The sequence below is a fragment of the Phytophthora cinnamomi genome, assembly GCF_018691715.1.
Source record: "Phytophthora cinnamomi strain GKB4 chromosome Unknown Contig26, whole genome shotgun sequence".
NCBI classification, from domain to species: domain Eukaryota; phylum Oomycota; class Peronosporomycetes; order Peronosporales; family Peronosporaceae; genus Phytophthora; species Phytophthora cinnamomi.
The window spans coordinates 1,398,961-1,422,381 of record NW_027150959.1 but is presented as its reverse complement, the minus strand read 5'-3'; the positions used below and the strand labels follow the sequence as shown (position 1 = coordinate 1,422,381).

General features: G+C 56.9%; 11 protein-coding genes across 11 annotated transcripts; 7 read left to right on the top strand and 4 right to left on the bottom strand.

The window, feature by feature from the left end:
• Nucleotides 1-283: 283 nt before the first annotated feature.
• IUM83_08832 (uncharacterized protein) lies at nucleotides 284-1,078 on the top strand (the record flags this gene model as incomplete). The annotated part of the gene is made up of 2 exons (XM_067933228.1): nucleotides 284-686; nucleotides 738-1,078. The coding sequence occupies 2 exons, from the start codon at nucleotides 284-286 to the stop codon at nucleotides 1,076-1,078; spliced, it is 744 nt and encodes a 247-aa protein (XP_067794143.1).
• IUM83_08833 (uncharacterized protein) lies at nucleotides 596-969 on the bottom strand (the record flags this gene model as incomplete). Its single annotated transcript, XM_067933229.1, has 2 exons — nucleotides 596-881; nucleotides 965-969. 2 exons carry the CDS (start codon nucleotides 967-969, stop codon nucleotides 596-598), a joined length of 291 nt encoding a protein of 96 aa, XP_067794270.1.
• A 694-nt stretch (nucleotides 1,079-1,772) lies between the features above and the next one.
• On the top strand, nucleotides 1,773-3,437 carry IUM83_08831 (Poly(ADP-ribose) polymerase pme-1; the record flags this gene model as incomplete). The annotated part of the gene is made up of 1 exon (XM_067933227.1): nucleotides 1,773-3,437. One exon carries the CDS (start codon nucleotides 1,773-1,775, stop codon nucleotides 3,435-3,437), a length of 1,665 nt encoding a protein of 554 aa, XP_067794144.1.
• Nucleotides 3,438-3,528: 91 nt separating this feature from the next.
• Nucleotides 3,529-6,333, top strand: IUM83_08830 (NEK/NEK1 protein kinase; the record flags this gene model as incomplete). The annotated part of the gene is made up of 3 exons (XM_067933226.1): nucleotides 3,529-3,545; nucleotides 3,611-4,170; nucleotides 5,549-6,333. The coding sequence occupies 3 exons, from the start codon at nucleotides 3,529-3,531 to the stop codon at nucleotides 6,331-6,333; spliced, it is 1,362 nt and encodes a 453-aa protein (XP_067794166.1).
• Nucleotides 6,334-6,552: 219 nt separating this feature from the next.
• On the top strand, nucleotides 6,553-7,667 carry IUM83_08829 (unc-50 family protein; the record flags this gene model as incomplete). Its single annotated transcript, XM_067933225.1, has 4 exons — nucleotides 6,553-7,058; nucleotides 7,129-7,240; nucleotides 7,316-7,430; nucleotides 7,519-7,667. 4 exons carry the CDS (start codon nucleotides 6,553-6,555, stop codon nucleotides 7,665-7,667), a joined length of 882 nt encoding a protein of 293 aa, XP_067794272.1.
• A 353-nt stretch (nucleotides 7,668-8,020) lies between these two features.
• On the bottom strand, nucleotides 8,021-9,452 carry IUM83_08828 (GPI-anchored leucine-rich lipoprotein; the record flags this gene model as incomplete). Its single annotated transcript, XM_067933224.1, has 2 exons — nucleotides 8,021-8,350; nucleotides 8,427-9,452. The coding sequence occupies 2 exons, from the start codon at nucleotides 9,450-9,452 to the stop codon at nucleotides 8,021-8,023; spliced, it is 1,356 nt and encodes a 451-aa protein (XP_067794271.1).
• A 2,731-nt stretch (nucleotides 9,453-12,183) lies between these two features.
• Nucleotides 12,184-13,794, top strand: IUM83_08827 (FACT complex subunit SSRP1; the record flags this gene model as incomplete). The annotated part of the gene is made up of 1 exon (XM_067933223.1): nucleotides 12,184-13,794. One exon carries the CDS (start codon nucleotides 12,184-12,186, stop codon nucleotides 13,792-13,794), a length of 1,611 nt encoding a protein of 536 aa, XP_067794275.1.
• Nucleotides 13,795-13,960: 166 nt separating this feature from the next.
• IUM83_08826 (E3 ubiquitin-protein ligase CIP8) lies at nucleotides 13,961-14,449 on the top strand (the record flags this gene model as incomplete). The annotated part of the gene is made up of 1 exon (XM_067933222.1): nucleotides 13,961-14,449. The coding sequence occupies one exon, from the start codon at nucleotides 13,961-13,963 to the stop codon at nucleotides 14,447-14,449; it is 489 nt and encodes a 162-aa protein (XP_067794274.1).
• A 127-nt stretch (nucleotides 14,450-14,576) lies between these two features.
• Nucleotides 14,577-15,351, bottom strand: IUM83_08825 (putative short chain dehydrogenase; the record flags this gene model as incomplete). The annotated part of the gene is made up of 2 exons (XM_067933221.1): nucleotides 14,577-15,143; nucleotides 15,220-15,351. 2 exons carry the CDS (start codon nucleotides 15,349-15,351, stop codon nucleotides 14,577-14,579), a joined length of 699 nt encoding a protein of 232 aa, XP_067794273.1.
• A 1,099-nt stretch (nucleotides 15,352-16,450) lies between these two features.
• On the bottom strand, nucleotides 16,451-16,910 carry IUM83_08824 (60s acidic ribosomal protein p1; the record flags this gene model as incomplete). The annotated part of the gene is made up of 2 exons (XM_067933220.1): nucleotides 16,451-16,498; nucleotides 16,596-16,910. 2 exons carry the CDS (start codon nucleotides 16,908-16,910, stop codon nucleotides 16,451-16,453), a joined length of 363 nt encoding a protein of 120 aa, XP_067794071.1.
• A 296-nt stretch (nucleotides 16,911-17,206) lies between these two features.
• Nucleotides 17,207-23,413, top strand: IUM83_08823 (abnormal spindle-like microcephaly-associated protein; the record flags this gene model as incomplete). The annotated part of the gene is made up of 3 exons (XM_067933219.1): nucleotides 17,207-18,154; nucleotides 22,136-22,167; nucleotides 22,291-23,413. The coding sequence occupies 3 exons, from the start codon at nucleotides 17,207-17,209 to the stop codon at nucleotides 23,411-23,413; spliced, it is 2,103 nt and encodes a 700-aa protein (XP_067794070.1).
• Between the last annotated feature and the right edge of the window lie 8 nt (nucleotides 23,414-23,421).

Here is a 23,421-nt window from a genome sequence, read left to right as displayed (position 1 = left end):
TTCGAAATACTATTTTTTATAATGCACTTTAAAAAGTTTCAGGTGTACATCTCTATCCTTCTAATAGACTTGGCACACGTGGTCGCTTTAAAATGCAAATGCTTGACCCTCAAGAGGATATTATAGTACCGCGTAATGACTAGGTCTTACAACGCAGTCGCAATTACAATCACAACGAATAAAAGACTTTGGAGAAAAACACGCCTCAACGCGCTCTTTGCATTATCAATGGATTAGTGTGTACGTAAACCTTTCGTGGTCGACTTAGAACAGGGCAGCAACCATGGTGGCAACGACAGCAGACGCGACAGATAGAAGCGTGATCGACTGGCTGCTGATAGCAGCGCTGCTTCCCGATGCCGTGGTCGTGCCCGCGGAAGACTTGGAGGTGTCGCCCACGTTAGTGGCGGTGGTGGTGTTCGTACCCGATCCGCTAGACACGCCTGAACCGGTAGTAGAATCGGCGGTGCTGGTCTCGGTGGTCTCGTCGGTGGTGTCGGAGTCACTGGTGCTATCTGCCTCATCCGAGGTTTCATCCGAACCGGTCGAATCATCCGTAACCCCAATCGTATCGGTCTCGTCCGTTGTACTCGAGTTAGTTGCAGTGGGGGTATCCACGGTGGATTCCATCGGAGCAGTCGTAGTTGTGGCGGTCGTAGCCGTTGCTGGCGCCGTCGTCACTGTAGGTGCCGTCGTAGTTGTGGCAGTCGTAGCCGTTGCTGGCGCCGTCACTGTAGGTGCCGTCGTAGCTGTGGCAGTCGTTGCCGTTGCTGGCGCCGTCGTAGAATCGGTGGTAGTAGTTTTGGTGGCGGTGGCCGGCGCGACCGTCGTTGTGGTGGGCGCCTTTGTTGTTGTTGTTGTCGTCGTCGTCGTTGTCGTCGCTGTGGCAGTGGTGGGGGCGGTGGTATCAGCAGCAAGACCCTGCGAGGCGATGGCAGCAGCAACGAGAACCGTGGCGAAGAACTTCATCTTGGCTATTGCTTGGTTTGGGAAGTGCAAGGAGGTGGCGTTTGTAGTAGAGCGCAAATGTGCGAGTGAGGATCCTCCTGCTAGAAGTTTGACTATCGGTAGCGGCTAGCGGCGCTCATCCATCGAAACGCACTGCACAAGCGCATTTGTCTCCTTTTAGCTAATCGGGAAGGCACTTGGGATGATGGTTCGTGCGATGTTTCCCCAAGCAAAACTACGTTATGGGAACGTCGCATTGCTACGACCTCAGCGCAGGCAAGCAAGACGATAACAATGTCTAGTAAACCAATAGAGGGCCGATCGAGATATACCGGTAACATTTGCGTGAAGGAAATCACATGGTGCCCTTGGGTGGTGTACAGTACCATCTCGAAGATGAATCGAGTCGTGCACTCCACACGAAGAATATTGGGGAGGAAAGGTTAATCGTGCGTTACATTTAGTGATCCTCCCTATTAAAAATTCTGAAACGGTGTTCGCGAGACTCCTCTCCAGAACACGAAATGCCCAAAGCGCTAATGGAGTGTTCTGAAAACTAAAAGAATTGCTTGTACGGAGTAAAAAAACATGGTTACATGGGCCAAGGCATTACTGGTAGCAACGTAGACCAAACCGCTAGCAAACGAGAAGTCCATTAATTAGTTCACCAAAAACTTTTTTTTTCTCCAAGAAGCTTTTGCACTTAGGGGCTCTAAGGCATAAAAATGAGGGAGTATTTCTGGTCGATTTTTTTGTTTAGGGTTCTACGAAACGCTGGATTTTCCGAGTCAAATTCCTCAGCGCCCGAGCAATAGACATCGACGATGGCCGGCCGCATGGACTTGGAGGCTCGGCTGCGGGCGCTGCGCGAGGGCAAGCGTCTGCCCAAGTCGCCGCCAGCCGCGCCGCCTGCCGCAGCGCCCGCCGCGTCGTTTTCGTGGCCGGAGGTGCCGTCCAGCCCCGTGCAGAGCGCCGCGCCCGAGCGCCGGGCCGTGTCCGTGGCGGTCGGCGGCGAGAATCGGCCGCTGCGTCGCCTGTCCGCCAGCTTCTCGGCCGCGCCGCCCGTGACCATCATGAGCCGCTCGTCGTCCGACGACTGCGCGCCTGTGGCGGCGTTTGCGGCGGCTGTGGAGCCCCAGCAGGCGGCGGAACCGCTGCAGGGCGAGGTGCTGCGGCTCACGGCGGCGCAGCTGCTGGGCCCCGACTACGAGGAGGCCGTGCGCGTGGCCCAGAGCGCCATGGACAGCGAGCGCCGCCAGATGCCGCACACCGCCATCGACGCCTACATCTGCGCGGGGCAGCTGCTCATCGAGATCGGCCGGCGGCAGGCGGCGCCGCACCTGCAGGACATCGTCAAGGCCAAGGCGCTGGCGCTGCTGCAGCGCGCCGAGGGCCTGTCCGAGTGGACGAGCGAGGTGCTGGCCAGGGACTCGAGCCAGCAGGCGCTGGCGGCGGCCTACCACCAGTCGCAGCAGGACCGCGCCCGGTCGCTCACGGAGAAGAGGGAGCTCGTGTCCAGGATGCAGCAGGACAACCGCGACATGAAGGAGAAGCTCAACCAATTGGCGCTGCTGGCCAAGATCCGCGTGCGGCTGAAGCGGGTGGTGAGCAGTCGACGAGCCCGCAAGGCGGCCGAACTGAAGGCCAGAGAGCAGCAGCAGGAGGCGAGTGGAGAGAGCAGTGGAGCCTTCAACGATGTGACGGGGGAGATTGACGACTACGCGGACGACGAGGAGCACGACGGACCAAATAATGTGACTGGGTCCGGGTCTGAGGAAGACGGGGAGCCTCGGAAGACGTACCAGCACTATCGAGCTTCTACTGTCGGCGTGAAGGGTGCGTCTCCACGCGAAGCCCAGAAGGTCGGGCTGATCAACGAGCTGCACGAGCGGATTGGGCTGCCGCAGATTGATCATCTTCGGAAGTTCGAACCTTTGACGATCGATCCGACAGCAGACAAGAAGCAGGAGGAGCTACAATCTGAGCTGGAAGCAGCCAAGCAGGAAGCAGACAAGCTGCGAGCTGCGGTACAAGAAATGGAGCGGTGCTTGCGTCTTGCCGCACAGCACTCGAAGCAGCGCTCGATCAAGCTGGAGAAACAAAAGGCTCAAGAGTTCGAGGAAGTGCAGAGCGAGCTGGATCGTGTGCGAGAGCAGCTTGAGATAGAACGGCGGCGATCTGCTTCCATGCAAAGCGGCCCTTCCAGCTGGAGATCGTCTGTTGCGTCGGATCCTGGGTCTGAGGACTTTGAAGAAACCGGGGTGATGCAGCAGCTACGATCATCGCTTCACAAGGTATTTCACAGTCGCGAGGAACATCCTGGTAACGGAAGTGGTGACCGCAGTCGTCGCGCTTCCATTCAACGTACATCGTACTCCCATGACTCCCCGCGCCACACACCGAAGAACAAGTCGCAGAAGGCTATGGCACACTATGACGTGGATGAGGAAGAAATGGAGGAAGATGACGATGGGGGCGTGTGGCTCTAAGAGAAACGTGTGTCAGGGCAGAGGCGCTATTCCTGACTTTGCTTCTTATCAACATTTTAGCGCAAAGAGTTGTATTTAATGAACGGAGGCCATGGATGGCTACTCAAGGTGAGCTTGTGATGCTGCGCTGTGTAGTTTTCTCGACTCTGACTCATGGCGGTCAACACTCACAGGGTGAAGCTACTGGGCGAGGGCTCATTTGGTCGTGTGTTTCTCATGCGTGAAAAGAAGTCTGGTGGCCGCCTGGTGTGCGTCAAGCAAGTTCATCGCGTCCACCAATCTAAGAAGCAGGCTTTTGCACCTCCAGGTCGGGACAGATCGTCAGGTGTGGAGGTGGATTTGATGAAGAAGCTCAGGCACCCGAATCTCATTCGGCTGCTGAAGTCATTTGTGGGCCCCTCTCCGCTCCGCCAGCAGCACATTGTGATGGAGTACTGCTCAGGAGGAGACCTTCGCAATTACCTCAAGGCAGCTTCACGAGTGGATGGGAATCAACCTCTTTGCCTGGCAGAAGACAAGATTTGGTACTGGTTTGTTCAGCTAGCGCTGGGCCTACACCACATGCATGACCAACGTGTGTTGCATCGAGATGTAAAGACGGCCAACATCTTTCTCTCAAACGCTGGCTACCTGGTACTGGGCGATTTGGGAATAGCGAGGAAGCTGTCCAGTGGTGACGCAGCTGCTACTGTCATCGGAACTCCACTGTACATGGCACCGGAGGTGCTCGATGGTAAGGACTACGGTTTTAGCTCGGACGTGTGGGCACTTGGCTGCGTCCTGTACGAGTTGTGTACAGGCAAGCCTCCGTTCATGGCAAGCACTACTCCACAACTTCTGAACAAAATTTGCCATGGTGACTATCAACCGATTCAGAGGGGTGGAAATATTGCAAGTTCCCGATTGCCAACGCTAATAGGATCAATGCTCAATACTCGGCCAGAGCTTCGACCGTCGGTGGAGCAACTGCTGAGAGACTCAATCGCCCGCGTTCACATTCGACGTTACTGCGTGGATCGCCTGCGCTCGACAAGTATGACAGGGGAAGAGCGTCGTGTGATGATTCAACAAGTGACAGCACTGGGCATCGACGCCAAAATTGTATCGACCATTCCTGCTGTTGGAGGGAACGATGTCAAGAATGAGGAGGCATCAGTACACGCAAGTGTGAACTCGATTTCCAGGCACCAGGGTCGCAATGCTCAACATCGAGAGGACATTGAGAAACATCTTCAGGGTGTCCGCGAACACGAGCGTCAAGAGCAGCTTCTGTTTGCATTGGAGAAGCTGCAGCAACTCCGGTTGCAGTTCCCAGCGTGCCAACCGGAGCAAAGGTTGAAGCTCCAGAGAGCAACCACGAGGCTGCCAAGCCTCTGGTTCCTCCCATCGACCTCCACAAAGTCACCCGAAAGCAGTCGCCCCGCGACGAGGGATGGAGAGACCCCGTGCGCGCAGTCACCGACTCTACAAAGAGCAGCGGCCGCCGGCAACCTCGAGCACCTGCTCCCTGGGCCGCTCGAATTCCGTTCCGAAAGGAATGGCATTTACCGAGGCGCCACGACCTGGCGTGCCTCTCACGGGGATGTCCAAGACTTTTGTCGCCCGACGGCCGGTGTGTCGTGACGTGCGATCGCTGAGGCAACAAGAGGCGGCGAAGGCGGCAGAGCGCTACAAGCGCCGCCTGGATGCGATGTCCACGCCCAGACAGCGTAACGAGGACAAGGTCGCCGCTGCCCCGAAACCAGCGGCGAGCACGAGGCGGAGGAAAAGCGTGGACGCAGGGGGACGCGCTGCAGGACGGAATAAAGACGAGGAGGACATCGACGCTGCTATCTTGCAGTCCATGGCGGGTCTGCGTCAAGCGCTTGCTTGACCCATTACAGCTGGCGTGAGTTGCAGTGCGACTAGAAAAAAGTGGTGAATGATGGTGCATTGAAAGTTGCCGAGAAAGTTGCCGTTGCCCATACTAAGTCGCCCTGCAGCTCTCCGAAGCTGTACCCGCTAAGCTCAAGAGTATCAACTCGTATCTTCTCCATTCGCTTCATTATTGCTTTTGCTCACTCGATCCCTCGTCCCAACCCAATCCAGCCATGCACGCCGTCGCCGCCCAGCTGCCTGCCATCCCGTGCTACCCGCCGTTGTCGGCAGCCCCGGGCCCCAGCCCAAGCTCGGCCAGCTGAGCGCGTTCGTCATCTCGTTCGAGGACGTCCTGGCGCCCATGTCGTTCCTGGCGAGGCGCGTCGGGCTGCAGCCCACCAGGTCCAGTCTGGAGGCTGCGAAGGCCGCGTACCTCCAGGACCGGTATCTGCAGCAGGCTCTGGCCTCCGTCGAGGAGGAGGCCATCGAGCTGCTGCGCACTGCGGCAGCCATCGGCCCCGTCTTGGTGGTCACGGAGAAGAGCGCCCGATACATGGAGACGACGTGCGCCGCCTTCTTCCCGCGCCTGGCGCAATGGCTGGCCAGCGCCGACACCGCCTCCACAGCGACGCAATTCCGCGTGCGAGTGCTCGCTGCGCCCCACAAGTTCTCCAACGTCATGGAGAGCTCGGCGTGGCTCGCGCGTGTGTACCAGCAGGTCGTCAAGGTCGTGGTGTGCGACGCCCACGGCGACTCGGCCGTGACCGCGGCGTCCTTGAACGTCGCGCACCAGTTGCTGCAGCGTCGCGAGAGCGGCGCGCTGAGTCTGGTGAGCGTCAGTGCGTCGACGATAAGCCAGCCAGCGAGCGTCCGCGCCTTCGACGTGGCCCCCTTCTTGGTCCCCAAGGGGGTGCACGTGCCTGGCGGAGACCCTGCCAGCGCTCTCAACCTCGAGCACTTCTTCGCCCAGCTGCGCACACTGCAGGGCTACGTGGGCGTCGCGGCGGCCCACGGCAGCGCCTTCTCCATGTCCTTGTAAAGACGGTTGTATGGCATCGCCCCCATTGTCTCAATGTTAACACCTCAGTATCCCTCCCATTCTACTGTTACTACATGTACTGAGGCAACGGCAACGACGTCAACTTCAACACGTCATCTCGTACTTAGTTGAATAGTACCGGTTCCCTTGTTTATTCCTACAGTAGAACTCCCCATAGTAAAGCTGATCGCGACTTGTCCCCCTTGCCTCTCCGCTGCGATGCTGTCGCCCATGACGCCGTCGTCCGAGGGGCTCCTGCAGCCGTCGAGCACGAGCACGAGCATCGACATGAAGTACGTGCTGTCCTCCTCCGACAGCCGCCACAAGAAAAAGAGCAGGCGCGGCGGCGCCGACGTGTTCCGGTCGTGCTCGGCCTTCCCCGAGTACTTCGCGCGCGTGCTGGACTACCGGCAGATGGACCTGGACGCCACGTTCTACCAGATGGTGACGCTCTGCGTGCAGCCCGCCAAGGTCTACAAGAGCGCGTACTACCGCAAGCAGACCAAGAACCGCTGGGCGAGGGACGACCCGGCCTTCGCCGTCATCCAGTTCGCCTTCCTGCTCGTGGCCACCGTCGCCTGGGCCATCGCCTTCCGCGTGGACAGCGCCGCCAAGTACGCGTCGCTGCTGTTCCACGCGGTGGTGGTCGAGTGGCTCGGCTTCGGCCTCGTCATCTCCACGCTCTGCTGGTGGATCGCCAACCACCACCTCCGCCAGAGGAACAGGTGACGGACGTCGTTGGATCCTTTTCTACTATTGAATGGGCTGACGGCGGGTGCCTTTTATTTGATGCAGTCACGGGATGGGGGACGCGCTGTACGTGGAGCAGCGGGTGGAGTGGCAGTTCGCCTTCGACATCCACTGCAACTCGTTCTTCATCATGTTCCTGTTCCTCTACGTGCTGCAGGTAGCACGGCCAATGCTAGATTTTTTGCTGATAGGAAACGTGTTGCTAACTTTGTTGTTACTTGTGTTGGTGCAGTTCTTGCTGGCACCGATGCTGGCGTCGGACTCGTTCTTGAGTCTGCTGGCTGGAAACCTGCTGTACTCGCTGGGCTGGGGGTTCTACATGTACATCACGTTCCTCGGATACATGGGTACATACGCTCGTTTCCATTGGGATTCTTGACCTTTTGCGGGGAGCTGACGACTGTTGTTTATGATTACTTGTTGCCGCACATGTAGCGCTTCCCTTCTTGCACCGGACGGAGCAGTTGCTGCTGCCGCTCATCGTGATCCTCGCTCTGTTCGTGTCGACGCTGGTGCTGCAGGGTGTGTTTGGCGCGCAGATCAACTTCGTGCACATATCGACGCATTATTATTATGCCCCGTAGTGCATTCACGTCGGCGTCGTGGTGTTGATGAGGCGTAGCGGCCAGCAAGCAATAGATGTTTCCTGAATTTCTACACGTGCTGCTGAAGCTTGACGTCCCTTTGTGTGCCAGGACAGACCACAACGCAACGCCTACTGTCGCTGTGGTTGACTTGTGCAAAGAGAAGTGCTCTTGAAGGTCTTCATTCATAAATTAGCTGAACTTTAACCCTGTTGTGCCTCTTTACGGGCGGTGTACAGGAATGAATCCTGGGCAACGACACAGAGCGTGGGTATTCGCACTAGCGTCTATTAGTACTAATATGGTCTTCGTGTTCAAAACTGCGATCCTGCTGATATTGAGCTCAGGATCTCTTACTGGAAAAGCATCGAGATGACCACGGCCATCACGGTGAGTGACAGCGCGCCGTTGAGGCTCACGGCAGCCGACTCCTCCGACGATGACGATGACGAAGCAGTGCTGCCGCTGCCAGACAGCGAAGCAGCCGAGGCGGCGGCGTCGATCGACGAGTTGGTCACCAGCCAGTCCTTCAGGAAGTCGCCCAGGTACTCACCGCCCGGGGAACGAGTAGCGTTGTGGTAGTAGTCGTTCACGGTAAGGTACACGTGTTGGGTGCTGTCCACGTAGAAGGTCGAGACCTGGTCGCTGACGTCCTTGTACACGTTGATGATCGCCGTCATGTTCTGTAGCAATTGAAAGCAAGACAAGTCAGTAAACAGCTCGCAACAACCAAGACCTCGACAAAAGCCAGCAACGCACCGAGTAGAAGTCCTCGCCGCTGATAAGGTCCGTGAACGGGTAGCCGAGGATGCCCTCGGCCACCAACTCGTAGAAGTATCGCTGGGTCTTGTCGTACATGCTGTTCAGGAAGAGCCACTGCGCGGCCGGCACGTCCTCAATCATGTAGGACATCATCTCGGCTACCGTCAGCTCGTTGTCGTCGCACTGGTCCCAGAGCTTGGCCGTCACCTTGAGGTCCAGCTCGCACGTGCCGTAGTACGAGATGAGCTTGCCGGCGGTGTAGTCGCTGGGCAGCACGCCGACGTAGCTGTCTGCAAGCACTGAGTAGCGGATGTCGTTCTCCTCGACCTCCCAGGTGTCGGCCACGAGAGCGCTGAGAGCTTGAGCGGCCAGAGCGCCGGCGCTCGAGCCACTGATGATGATCTCCTCCGGGTCGGGGAAGTTCTCGACAGCCCAGTCCAGCACGGCCTTGGTGTTGTTGTAGCCCACCTGGTGCAGGGTCATGTTGTGGCCCAGGCACTCGGGCATGTCCAGCAGGGAGTACAGGGCACTGTCGGCGATGGCCTCGACGTGGCTGCCGATGTGCAGGTCGCCGGTGCAGTAGGGCAGGTGCACGATGTTGTAGTCGTTGAAGAGGTTCTCGTCGTTGGAGCGGTTGAGGACGCCCGTGCTCAGCGGCTTGGCGTTGGGGCTGAAGGTCTCGTACATGCACTGCAGGCCGAAGGCGCACGTGAGGTCGTCGATACAGGCGCCGCCGCCCTGGAAGTACAGCATGAGTTTCTTCTTGCTCTGGTCCGGAGCCGGGAAGACCTGGAAGAAGTAGGTCGCGTTGGTGGCGAAGTCGACGCTCGAGTTGGAGAAGTCGTCGAAGGCGCAGCGCGTGTCGCCGCCCGGGTAGATGACCGTGCTGCTGTCGAGCTCCGAGGTGGTGAGGTCGTCCACGGCGCAGTCGTTCGAGTCGCTCATGACGCAGATCTCGTCGCCGTCGCGGATTTGGGCCTGGGCGAGCGACGCCAGCAGCGCCGTGAGAGCGAGCTTCCACATGGTGAAATGGGGCGAGTGCGCGGCAGCGGAAGACTCGTGAATGGGGAGATGGCGGACGGCGAGCAGCTCCGCTCGAGTTGAGACCCGGAAGCGGGCAGCCACCACCTGGGCTGGCCCGTCCTGCGCAGGAAGCCGGAGGTTGATGCCATTCATGCACCGTTTTCGACACGCATGTCCCTTGCGGTCATTAGCGCACGCCCAGACGGGAGCTGCATGGTGAGCTCCGCAAGTCGCGCGGTTTTTCGGGGTGGCCGCGCCGCATGGAGCCGCGTTCGGTAGCCGCACCGACGTCATGCGGCGAGCGGCATGACGCGCGGCGGGCCCAGACGACTCGCTGTTAAGTCGGCCACAGCGCTGGAGCTGCTCGAGAATGGCGCACGAACCATGGAGCATGGAGTATGAGCTTCCGTTGCCATTGCCACGTTCGACTTGCGAGAACCGCCAAGCGGTCGTGCCGGGGACATGCTACTGTGCTTGTGAAAGCCTCACGTCAACGGTGCACGTTACGGCTCTCACGGTGATCGTCCAGCATTGCAAGCGCCAGCTGTGTGGGTCTTCGGCGCGCACAGCCTCAAGTCGCTACGTAGGTAGAGGAATGGATCGACGCCCGAGATCGCTTCTTCGCTACTGTAGCGGCGCTGCCGCGTTCGGCGTCAAGTGCTGGTCACGCAGTCGCCCGGCGCACCAGCGAGCGGGTCCCCATCAAGAGCGTGGATCAACAGACCCTGTCCACGTCGTGCGGAGATGGCTTGATTGCTTTGGCTTTTCGCCAGCTGGCTTCGCGGCGGCTTCGCCCTTGACTTGCATCGCGCGATGGATTTCACAGTCCTGCGTCACGCGGTGCGTGGCATCCAGGGATGACTCAAGCCACACCAACCAAGCCGCTGCTCCGAGTTTTGCGCCATCCAGTACTGTAGTCGAGGAATCTTCATGAGCTTGTTCGGCGACAAACAGCGACCACCGAGAAGCTGATCGTCCGGACTCCGACGCTGGTCTTCAACGGGAGCGCCGAAAGACAGGCCAGGGAAGGGTTGCGCCCCAGAGTCCGGGCCGGACCGCCGGGCACAGAACGCGCGAAGACTCATCGGCCAGGTTTCGTCTCAGGTGCGCGAGGCGCTTTGTGCACTCTACCAGCCTGCGAAACCTGGATTTCTAGGTACACTGTCGAGCAGACTGCGGCATCCAGGGCAAATCAACGAGCTCCACCTGACTGTCACCTTTGTACGTGATTCATCTTGCAGAACGAGGAAGCGGAAATCGGGTTCTCTGTTAGTACGTTCCAGACATTGGTATCACGGTGTTTGCTGCTCCTCCAGTGAGAGTCTCACTGGAGGAGCAGCAAATTCTTATGTATTGCTTGGACTGCAGTGCAGTTTGCACTGCTCGTCTTCAAGTTGAGGACGGTAACTTCAACCATGAGCTGCAATCAAGATGTGCTGTAGAGCTCCCGACCACCAAGGAACATGGGCCAGTGTGCTCACAAGTCAGCAGCGAATTCCGCCTCCCCCCGACGGACTCGCACTTGTATCTACCTTCACCGCACCAGTTTGTTTTGTCGAGCCACACAAACCAACTGACCGAGATTATTGTACGTGTCCGAAGTTGTTACTGCGTTCTCGAGCTGGAATTCGAGAGGAAAACAGCGAGGTTGTGGCCAAAGCTACTGGTTTGTTGGCACTTGAGCATACAAAAGCTAGTTTCCAGTCCCTGCCAGAATCGTTCGTATGCCTTTCGTTAGCGTCGTAGTCGCGATGACAAGGCACTGGGTCACGTGCTCGATTGCACCACGAAGTTCATCACTCCCCAGTCACTTGACGTTCCATCGCTCAACCGCCTCGACATGATCCTGTGGGCTCTAGCCACGACGCTTTCGCACCAGCTGAGCTTCGACTCGAACTGCAGCCAAATAAGCGGGCACCACCGTTATCACCCGGCTCATGGTGGACAAGTGCTCAGCGGAGCAGGTCGGGGAGACACTGACAGCTTTCATGACCGGCATCGACCATGACAGGTGGAGATAGACGACAATTATATTTATACCTATTTTTAGCATTTCGATAAATAAATACCTGTTGCAACATTTCAAAATGCCGAAATGATTTTCCCCCTAGAATATTGTAAACATTGAATTGATCACCTTAAAAAAAACACAAGACAAACTGTCATGCGAGAAAAAATATCGTTAAGGCAATCAATTCATTCGACGAAAAAATTATCCGAACGGAGAATATAAATATATTTTTTCGGCTTCCGTGTCATAGCTATCAATCGACTGCAAATTCGGCGACGCAGCTGAATTCATTCTAGGTAACTGCAGTGAGGGATACTACATGATAATGACATTGATGAACTCACCATGTGCAATAGCGGATACTACGTCGTCCTTGCTCGAAAACTTGTCAGACGCAAAATCCAAAAAAAAGCCGATATTTTTGACCAGGTAGTGTCTTCCTTCATACACTCTTGTGCACGAGGACCAAGTGCGCGCATTTGGCTCTCAGCAAGACCAGTAATTTACTGTGCAGTGCAGTAAGACAATTTATTTGCTTTATTGCGGTAACCTGCTGGTATTGTCCATATTTCGTTAAGTAATCCTATTAAGTGGTGTTAGCGTGTTCCTCATGTATTCTGATTGGTTGATATCTGTGTATTTTTAATAAGTAGCCCCGCGAAGTAGCTGTCTCACTAAAAACCGCGGGAACGGCAGGCCACCTATTCCTCCCTCTGCAGCATGGCGGACACGACGCTGAGCAACGTGTTCTGGGGCCACAGCGCCGGCGTGCTGGTGCTGTCGGCCTCGGGCCTGCTGTGGCGCAGCCGCACGACGGAGAGCCAGAAGAAGCTGCTGAAGGACGACATCGTGACGCTGCTCTGGACGCCCGTGGGGCCCAAGTCGCACCACCTCAAGGTCTACCAGAAGGGCGGCAAGTACGTGCGCTTCACGGGGCTCAAGGCGCAGGACGTGCAGCAGCTCAAGAGCCACGTGGAGAGCCACTTCGACCGCGAGCTGGAGCAGGAGAAGGTGGCGGCGGGCGGCGGCAACTGGGGCGACATGAAGTTCGAGGGCCCGAACCTCAACTTCCGCGCGGCCAACGCCAGCGTCATGGAGCTGCCGCTGGAGCAGATCTCGCAGTGCGCGCTGCCCGGCAAGAACGAGGTGGAGCTGCAGTTCCACGAGGACGACACGGTGGCCGGCGACGAGGAGACGCTGGTCGAGATGCGCCTGTACCTGCCGCCCGGCGACGGCGAGGACGAGCTGGTGACGGCCGAGGAGTTCCGCCAGGAGGTGCTGGAGAAGGCCAACATCCGCAGCGTCATGGGCAAGAGCATCGTGGACCTGGACGAGACCATCGGCACCTTCCTCACGCCGCGCGGCCGCTACGGCGTCGAGATCTACGGCTCCTTCCTGCGCATGCACGGCAAGACGTTCGACTACAAGATCATGTACTCCAACATCAACCGCTGCTTCCTGCTGGAGCTGCCCAACGGGCTCAACACGGCCTTCGTCATCAGCCTGGAGGAGCCCATCCGCCAGGGCAAGCAGGGCTACCCGCACCTGGTGCTGCAACTCAGCAAGAACGACGTGCACATCGACGTCAACATGTCCGCCGAGGAGATCAAGAAGTACAACGGCAACATCCACGAGCGCATGTCTGGCGCGCTGCCGCAGATCGTCGCCACACTGTTCAAGTTCATCATCGGCAAGAAGGTGTACACGTCGGGCAAGTTCAAGACGCACAGTGGCGACCGCGCCGTCAAGTGCGCCGTCAAGGCGCAGAGTGGCGTGCTGTTCCCGCTCGAGAAGTCGTTCATGTTCATCCACAAGCCCACCACCTTCATCCGCTACGAGGAGATCGACTACATCGAGTTCCAGCGCTACGCCGGCCAGAGCGGGTCCTCTGCGAGTCGCAACTTCGACCTGCTGGTGAGCTGCAAGTCCGTGGGCGGCGAGGCTGCGCGCGAGTACATCTTCTCGGCCATCGACCGGCGCGAGTTCCCGGAGCTGAGCCAGTTCTTGACGTCCAAGAAGCTTCGCATCCGCAACCTAAAGGAGTCGCACGGCGCCGGCGCCCCCGCAGGCTCGAAGAAGCGCGACTTCAACGAGTATTTAGAGGAGTTAGGCCCGGAGGAGGGCGAGATCGAGGACGACGAGGACGAAGAGGACTCGGACTTTGGCCCCGGCGAGTCCGGTAGCGAGTCGAGCGACTTCAGCGACGAGGAGCTCAGCGGCAAGGAGTCGGACGAGGAGGACGCCGAGGAGGGTGAGTCCTCGTCCAAGAAGGACAAGAAGAAGAAGAAGAAGAAATCGCACAAGAAGCGCAAGTCCAATGATGAAGAGTAAGCTGCAGCAGCAGCAGCCAAAGAGCCTCGCAATACACTTCTCTCTTGTTGCATTATGAGTGTCCTGCGAACGTCCACCTCGAATGTAGCCATGTGGTTTTGTCCGTTACGTCCCCTCTGGTCTTTTGTATCAGAGTTGAAGGGTCCACCACGAGGGCCAGTCCGGAATGGCGACGGAGCTCAGCAGGACGCGCCGACGGCCGCGCCGGCAGCTCGGCCTGGAGGCCCCGGCGAAGCAGCATCTGGCCGAGCGCATTGCGAGTGTCGTGGCGCTGTCGTTGCAGCGAAATGGGCGAGAAACGGACTACGGGGTGCTGGCAGCAGGGAAGCAGGGGCTGTTGGCGTCGGCGCTGCGCTTGGCAGAGCAGAACGTGGCCGACATGACGGCGTTTCTGCGGCGGCGAGAGGCGGAGGCTGCAGAGGTCACGGCGAGCCAAGAGCAGAGGGTGGAGGAGTCCGCGTCCTGCTGCTGCGAGGGTGAAGAGTTAAATGTGTGCGTCATTTGTCTGGACGGGAACATGTCCACAGGGGAGAACGCGCTGGGCGACGAGAGCGCGGTGTCCTTGCCTTGTGGCCATGTTTTCCACGCTCGGTGCATTGCTCAGTGGCTGCGCTATCGACGGGTGTGTCCTGTGGACCGACGGCCGGTAGACTGACGTCGACATAGCGAAAGTGATGTACCAACAGCTCCAGAAACAACAGTATTTGAAGGTAATGAACGTGCTTCCTGAGGGCGCTAGCATCAACTTAGCCATTGCCTTTCAGCTGCTGCTCTTCTTGCGGTTACCATGGCAGGGAGTTGCCAAGGAAGTCGAGGTATTTGCCGCTGTCCACTGGCTTGGCGTTGGTGATGACCTTCGTAAGCCCCGCGACACTCTCATCGGGCGTCACTTCGCCCTTGTGGCCGGTCATGCGTGTGACGACGTAGCCAGGATGCAGCGCCAACGTGGTGATCTTGTCGCTCCGGAGGTCGATAGCGAGACTCGTGTTCAGCATGTTCAGCGCCGCCTTCGAAGTGCGGTAGCCATACTTGCCGCCCGTGTCGTTCTGGGCAATGCTGCCGCGCTGCGACGAGATCTGCGCCACTGTTGCCGAACCGCGCTTTGCCACTGCCAGCTTCAGATTGGGCAGGAATGCTTTGGTCACGAGGAACGGGCCCACCGCGTTGACCTCGAAGAGTTTCATCAGATCAGCCTTGGCGACGCCGAGAAGGCCAGCGCCGTGGCTCATGCCGGCATTGTTAACGAGCAAGTCAATCGGCTCGCCCTCCAGCTGCTCCGCCGCCTTGGCGATCGAGTTCTCGTCGGTCACGTCCAGCGAGACGACTCTGGACACCGCCAGCTCCTTCAACTGTGCAATGCAAGACACGATACTAGAGTCAGGCAACCATGCACGATAACGAGCAAAACAATGTCAACTCACGTACGTCGGTGGCGCCGTCGACGTCACGAGCAGCAGCGATGACCTTCCACCCGTTGGCCACATAGTGCCGAGCGAAGGCTAGGCCGATGCCGCGGTTGCTACCAGTGATCAGGACCGTCTTCGTGTCGACAGTCATCCTTCAAAATGATCGCTCTGCTCAATGAGACCGTGCAAAATGTGAAGCGACGGGCTCTCGAAAGACAGCAAAGCAGTGGGCTCAACGGCTTCCTGTGGCGACGGCGATGGCTGTTGTGGCGAAAGAGAGGCCCAGAACGCTCGGGGGAGGCGGCGGGCCAACGGATACCCCTGCAGAAGTTGAGGTATCGACTTAGTCAGGGGAACTGCCAAAACTTATCGTTTCGCACTTAGACGGGGTAACTTGGCGAGCGTCAAGACAACTTGACCTTGGGCTGGAGATGAACAAGGCGGGAAGGGTGGACAGCTTCGGTGAGGTTCATGCCACTTGATGCCGGTACCAGGGTTAAGCTACATACCGGCGTGGCGTTGTACAGTTTAAAGAAGAGATTTTTACTCACCGCTCGACGCACGCCATTTTGTAGGAGGACTGGTGCGAGTAAGTTTGAAAAGACAGAAGGCGCAAAATGCATGCACTCTTGTCATGTTGCTGGCGGTGAACTGTGACGCATCTCACAATGAGCACCAAGCAAGGTGGCAGCATTCATCAACGAGAATGGTAGGGAGCCAATACCATGAACAACCTACTACAGTAGTAGCAAGGCACTGATCGCACTAGAGGCTTGCAAGAGGCAAACAGAAAACACGTGCAAGCAGGACGAAGCCGTTTGAATCGCTCCCGACAGTTTCTCAGTCCTATCAGCCGCAAACGGCTGCACAAACCCTTTGCTTCCTACAGCGCGATGAAAAACCATCCCTACGCCCTGAGCGATAAAAAGCTTGCCCACCACGATGCAACACTTCACTCCCTCCTGAGCCGGCAACAAGTCCCTGTGTCCTTACACAGCATATCACCCTGCACGCTCCCACCTGCCTGAAACCTGTACCTGCCTTCCACTCCCGCTGCACAAATACCCAAGACACCTGCGAAGACCCGCAACTCGCAAGACACGACCCAGATAGCACAAACGAAGACGCTTGCCGAAAGCCTTTGGATTCACCGGAAGAATAGACGCGCGAGTCCATTACGGATTTAAAGCGGGATCAGACGGTCACAACGGCTGGGCAATGTCTAGTCGCAGCGCTTGCTAAAGGACAGCTTAGTAGTCCTCGTCGCCGCCGAACATGTCCATGCCGCCGCCAAGGTCCTGCAAGGTCGCAATACCAGCAACAGGTAACAACAGTCAGTACACCGGCCACCATTCCTGCAATATAAGTCCAGTCTTGTTCGTTCGCGTCACTTACAGCCTCCTCTTCCTCCTCCTTGGGCTTCTCCTCCTCCTTCTCGGCCTCAGCGCCAGCGGCGCCAGCAGCGGCGCCCGAGGCAGCAGCGGCACCGCCAGCGGCGGCTCCGCCCGTGGAGATGAGCTCGATGATCTTGCCCTCCTTGGACAGCAGCGACGAGAAGAGCGTGGGCCAGTAGGGCTCCACCTCGTTGCCCGAGGCGTGCATGATGTGCTGGATGGCCTCCGGGGTGATCTCGTGCTCCCCGTCGAAGAGGATCATGGAGGCGTACGCCACGCACAGTTCGTCGTGCTGCTCCTTGGTGATCGTCGACATTCTTCCTTTCGCTTTCGGCAAATAAATGCCCCGCGGCTGCGACCGGAGCGAGCGCGGTGCGAGGGGCCTATTGGTTGGCGGCGAGCTGCTGTCGCCGTCCGCCGCGCTAGGTACGATTTGGTGTATTCGTACAGGAATGTCTCGCGTGGTCCACCCAGATTGTAGCGCGAGTAATTACCCTTTTTACTCGCGCGACCTTCGCGCCACCGCTCTTTATTTGGTGTGCCGCACATATTCCGCATTTTCAAACAGCTCGAAGCGCGCCATCCTTTCCGCACCGCGAGGAGGGCGTGGGCATGCGCGCAGCCAGCGACGCCAGCAGAGCCGCCAGCAAGTGGGCGACTCGCGCTTCGATCGACCCGTTCTCCGGTGCGTCCGCTGACTCCGCAGTCGCCCAAAGCGGCGCCGAAACGGCCGCGTTATCGCCGGATCGAGCCGCCGACGGCAAGGAGAACCGCATCCCGTCCTCCGGCCACCCGAACGTCGCCATGAGTCGCGGACGCCGACAATCACTCCTGGAGGCGCAGCTATTTCCCCCAGAGCTCAATTTCGCGGCGTCCGCGTCTTCGTCGCTGCTAGGGAAGCGGCCGAACCGGGGCAAGCACTCCTCCGTCGTCCACAGAGCGATCGACGCATCCCACAGCGACGGAGAAGCCGATTCCGATGCAGACAGAGCTGCGCGAGACCCGCTGGTTGTCGCCAACGCCGTGACCCACTTCGAGGCGCGGGCGCTGGAGCTGCACGGCACGTCGCTGGAGCCTGAGCTGGAGCAGGAGGAAGCTGACTTTGGCTCTGGCGCTGGCTCGGCCACGATGCTGGTGGACGACTTTAGCCATGTGGGGCAGCTGCGCTTCGGCGCGGTGGCGCTGGGTGAGCGGAGGAGCAGGCAGCTAACGCTGGAGAACGCCAGCGAGCTGGGCAACGCACGCGTCAAGTACGAGGGCTACGCTCTGGTGGGCGTGGAGAGTGCAGCAGTTAGCAAGCCGAGGTTTAGGTGCGACTTGCACGTGTGTGTGGTAGACGCACTGAAGTCGGTGACGCTGAGAGTCACGTTCGAGCCGCAGCCGAGTGATGTCGGGCGGGACGTGACGGCCATGCTCAAGTTCACAGTGAACGACCGCTTCAAGCTGCAGTGCAGAGCCACGAGCTCGGTCAAGTCGCGTGTACCCAAGGTGCCCAGGTTCGGACGTTCGCGCCCGGCGAAGGCGGTGGATGCGGTGGTGGTTGCTTCGAGAGAGAAGCAGGTGCGGCCGCCTAGGACACCGGCGGCTAATACTAGACAGATGACGACGTCGGAGCCGAGAAGCACTGCGTTTGCCATTTCTAGTGCGGTGAGTGTGGGTGGTCGCGAGCCGGAACAGGAACCCGTGGCCGTCAGGCCGAGACCGAAGGTGGGTGACAAACGGCGCTCGTCGGTGTCCATCGAGTTTTCGCCGCCACGGAACGGACCGAAGCGGACGAGGAGAGAGCCACGCATGAGTATGGCAAAGGCATTGACGCCGAGGAAAAGCCTCAGTACCGGGCAAGATCCACTCTTTGCGAAGAAACCTTTCTCGGGGTCCTGGTGGAAACAACGCCAGGAGGTTTATGATGAAAACTGGATGGCAAAGCAGACTGAAGGTTTTACGAAATGGATGAATTACGTGTTATTAGATGGAACTGCACAACGTCTCAGCGGAGATGACGCAGAGGATGATGGTGAGGTACAGGACACAAGAACAAAGCGCAGGTTTAATTTCTCGTCACTGCGCGTGCTAGCTCAGAAACGCATGGAGTCGACGTGGGCACAAGCTGCAGTGGAATTGTACCATTCACCTAACATGGACGACATCTTGTTCAATCTACAGGACGAGATTGGTAACCAAGGGCTACTCTTTCGTGCAGACCGTCCTGTTTACGCAGACGTTGGGTTGCAGGAGGATCTTATAAGCCTGCTGAATAACTACCATCCCGTGTGGCTCTGCCTGGGGCTCTACGCTGTTCTCGGACATCAGATCATGAGGCAAGAAAAGTGTTCGCTGCGAACAATTTTCAGCGTTACCGCAGCAAAAGCTACCACAGGAGGGACGAAAGACTCGCCATCGGACAGAAGAATGCCTCGTGTGCTTCGCCAAATCATCTTGAAGCATTTGATCAAAGATTCGCATGTTGCACAAAATTATCGCTTGGTGAAGAATCTCTTAACACCTTTGGATGGGTCCACAACGGACCGCAATGACGGTGGCAACGCCTTCAAGAATACGAAGAAAAATATCAACGGCCGTGAGTACTTCGACTCGCTGACGCAGTCTTTTATGTTAAAGTTCTTCATGCTGGTGATCTTCTTGGATCGTGCGATTGAGCAGAAGTCAGACAAGTTCTCTCATTTTCCCTGCCTCTTCCGAGTTGCACCAACCACCCAAAAGACTGCCTCCAGTAAAGCTTCGAGTAGCAGCAACGTCAATCAACAAAACAAAGCTAGCGGCGCTGGTGAGGAGCTGCGGGTTAAAAACTCGCAGGTGTTTGTGACAGAATTCTGCAGGCTCTTTTTGGCAAGCGAGGGTCGTATCGACAAGCATTTGAAACAACTGGGTTACACTCTCAGGTACGAACAAACAGCATTAGATGAGATTGATCTAGAGATCAAGAATTTGGGCACGGACTTGCGTGATGGTGTCCGACTAGCAAAGCTCATGGAGGCACTCACTGCGTCACCGCGATCTACGCGTCCAGATGAAGAGGTTGCCCTTAACCCAAAGGGATTGTCAACGTTCTTGCGCGTGCCAGCTCTGTCGCGCTTGCAGAAAGTTCACAATGTGGAGATTTGTCTGCATTTCTTGCAAGATAAATGTGGTGCAAGTGTGCTTGATAACCTGAAGAGCATCAATAGCCTGAAAAGAAAGCACAAAATAAGTGGGCGTGTGCGGGTGTCTTCGTCAGGATTTGCTGGTTTGCGCAGCAAGCTGGACGAGAAAATGATCGAGAATCTGGCGAAGGACATCGTGAATGGGCACCGTGAAATGACCCTTGCGGTGTTGTGGAAGCTCATCAGTTCTTTCCAGTTACAATCGCTTGTGGACGCCCAGACGATGGAACGGGAAACAGAGAACGTTGTCAAGCGGATGAGTTTTCGTGCGAAAGACTTTTTCGATCGCCAGCAGCGAAATTTCCCGCTTGTGCACACGGACGAACACGAATGTTACGGGTTGTTGCTGGAGTGGTGTCGTGCCGTTTGCGCCAATTATGATGTTGGAGTGAACGACTTCTCTCGGTCGTTTGCTGACGGAAAGGCATTATGCTATCTTCTTCACTACTATCATCCAATGCTGTTGTCAAGATCGGACATGCTGGCGACAACAACCGATTCATGTGACGAAAGGCAAATCAGCGAAAAGACCCTCTTGTCGAATGAACAACGGCATTTTGCTATTATCAACGATCGCATCAAGCAGCTGGGAGAGGTCCCGGTGCTAATGCCGCAACAGTACAATACGAAGAACCCGCCAGAAGAAAAGATGGTGGTGACCTTTGTGTGCTACTTGCAGTCGCGCTTAATGGATTCGTACAGTGAGATTCATGCTGCGTCGAGATTGAAGCGTTGGTGGAAGAGTCCACTGATTCGCTTGAGATTGCATCGCAAAAAGAACGCCAGTGCACGCATCATCCAGCGATTGTGGTACACTTCCAGCCAGAAGCGATTAGCCATTCGTCAGTGCCGCAAACTCTTGCGAGCAGCACACCTCGTGAAAAGCACTGTGCAAATGTGGGTGGCCAGGAAACAGTTCCTCCACTTTCGGAAATCTGTGGTTGCTATCCAACGCGCGTTCCGTGCTCGACAGCAACCGCGTCTCAATGGAGATTCAGTTGGGGCTGTTCTTTTAATTCAGTATCACTGGCGAAAACAGCTGAGGTGGAGGCACGAAAAAGAGCGGCAACTTCAGGAGACCCTGCAACGTAAGGCCGCGCGACGTATTCGTGTGAGAACAGGCTGTGCTATCATCGAAAGAAACTGGTTGCAGTATTTGTCCAGGGAGGGAGCTCGTCTCGTACGACAGCAAATGATCGCTGATCGGAACTTGGCTGCTACCCGAATTCAACTTGCATGGAGGCTGGGTCGCATGCGTGCTGCTGCACGAAAACAACGGAAGCAGGAGTGGCGACTAGTGCATCGTGCATCCCGAGTTATTCAGCGAGCTTGGAACGCTTTCCAGCTCCGCCGCGAGGAAATTCAACGAGCGCTGGCTCTTCAGCGCTTTGAGCAAATGATGAAAGAAAAGGAACTCCAGAAAAGGCGAACGAAACTCAAACACAAGGTGGAAACTCGTGCTGCGAAGTGCGTCCAGAAAAAATTCCGCAAGTTTGCGTTGCGTAAGAGGAAAGCGGCAGCTACTAAACTGGTAAGTGCATTCCGTGGTGCCAAGCAAAAACTACGATTTAGCAAAGAGAAGCGTGCTGCTGTAGTGATCCAGCGAAATGTCCGCGTATGGCGTCGGAAACGTCAGTTCGCAGCACTGGCGCAATTCTATACCATGCTCAAGACTTACCAAAGAATGAAGACAAATGAAGCGCAACGGCGCGCAATGCGAACGCAGGAGCTGAAGTTTAAGGTGGAGACGCGAGCAGCACTCCGCATTCAGGATTTTTACCGAAAGTATCGATTCTACAGGAGAACGTTGGCAGCGATAAGGATACAGAGCTTCGGGCGGGCTCGGATCGTGAGGACGTGGTATTTGCACGTCCGTCGGAGTGCTTGTCTGATTCAGAGGAATGCACGGATATGGCGTCGTCAAGGACAGTTTCGGGCATTGCTGACGTTCCAGAATATGCTCTTGCGATATCGATGCATGCAGCAAAAGGAAAGGCAGCGGCAAAAACGTATCCGTCAGGAGCGGCTTCGACGCCTTCAGGAGAGCATAGAGCATCGTGCAGCACACCGAATCCAGTCAGTGTATCGCTTCTATGCCTATCGTAAAAATATGCTCGCAGCTACGCTTATTCAGGCAGCGTTCCGTGGATTTAAGGAGCAGCAGCAGTATGCCAAGGCCCGCGTAAGTGTTGGAACAGTGCAGCGTGCGATCCGTTCGTGGCTGTCTGTGACACGATTTCGACGTGCTCTCTTCATGAACCGCGCAGCTGTAAACATCCAAAAGAATGCGCGTGGATATATTTCTCGCCATCGTCGATTTAACTTCTATGCTCTTCAGACTCAGCTGCAAAGACTGCGGGTGTTGATGTCGTGCTGGCAGATTGAGTACTGGTACAAGAACCTCATGATGAGGTACCGTAAGAAACGCGCCTTGATTGTGCGGGCCCGTTGGACGCGACTTCGCGCTGGAATTGTGCAGAAACGTACCTCCGATGTTAACAAGATTGCAATATGTTGGAGGTCGTTCTGCTTTAGGAGTGTTATTGATGCACGAATCCAGCACAAGCTACAGCTGTACGCTGCTGCCCAACGTATGCAGATATGGTGGCTTGGTCTGTGCTGCAAATGGGGGGAGCGTCAGCGACTGGCAGAGGAGAATCACCAGCGCGAGATGGAGGCGATGGCCATGACTATGGTGAAAGCGCGCGCGGCGCGTATTGTGGGCTCGTGGATCCGCCAAAAGGTAATTATACCCTATCGGGAACGTAACTTCCATTTCGGGGCAGTGCGGAAGCTCCAGGCGTGGTGGCGAGGAACGCTAGTCCGCGTGCACCACAGTTCGCCAGAGGTAACGCAGCAGCGCAAGAAGTTGTCCACGATGAAGCTGGTTGGCCAGGAGCAGCGAATTAGTGCGAGCACTTCATCGAGCACCAGTCTGCAACAGCTACGGGTCAACGCACACGAGGGGAGAAACGTTCAGACTGAGCAACCGCAGACGCTCGGTTCACGATTGGATATGGCTCTGCACATGCTTTTGCACGGCAAGCGGCTGCAAGACATGCTGTTTGCAAGCCACACTATCGAGGTATGCACGCGGTATTCGCGTGAATGCTGCCGCAAGTGTGTTCAACTTCAGATTTCGTCAACGATTTTTGCAGCTATTCGTGGCTTGAACCGTAGTCGTCCGCACGTAGAGCTTCTCCACCAGCTTCTGCTTGTGCTGCAGAACCTGACGGTGTATCGGCGTTCGGTGGATAAGATCAAGCTTACACGGGTGGTTGCTACCGATGACGGCAACGACCGACTTGACGTCGATTTGCGTGCTTTGGACACGCTAGTGGACCTGCTGCATATCCATCGCGATATGCACCACGTTTTCATTCTGTCAGCGGACGTGATCAAATACTACTTATGTTTGCTGAAACCTCTCGCTGGAAGGAATCATAATGTGCAAGAAAGCTGGAGTGAAGCCGATAAACGTCTGAGCGGACTGCAGGAGCTGTTATCGAGGAAGTTGGCGCTGTACAACGCAACGGCCTCGTTCAGGCGCGTGAACAATGTTCCTGAAATGAACAGCGCGAACAGCCTAATGAGGAAGATGAACCCAAAGACAGCCGTGTCCATCATGGAGCAGCTCGTAGTGCTGCTGGAACGTTAAGGAGTGCG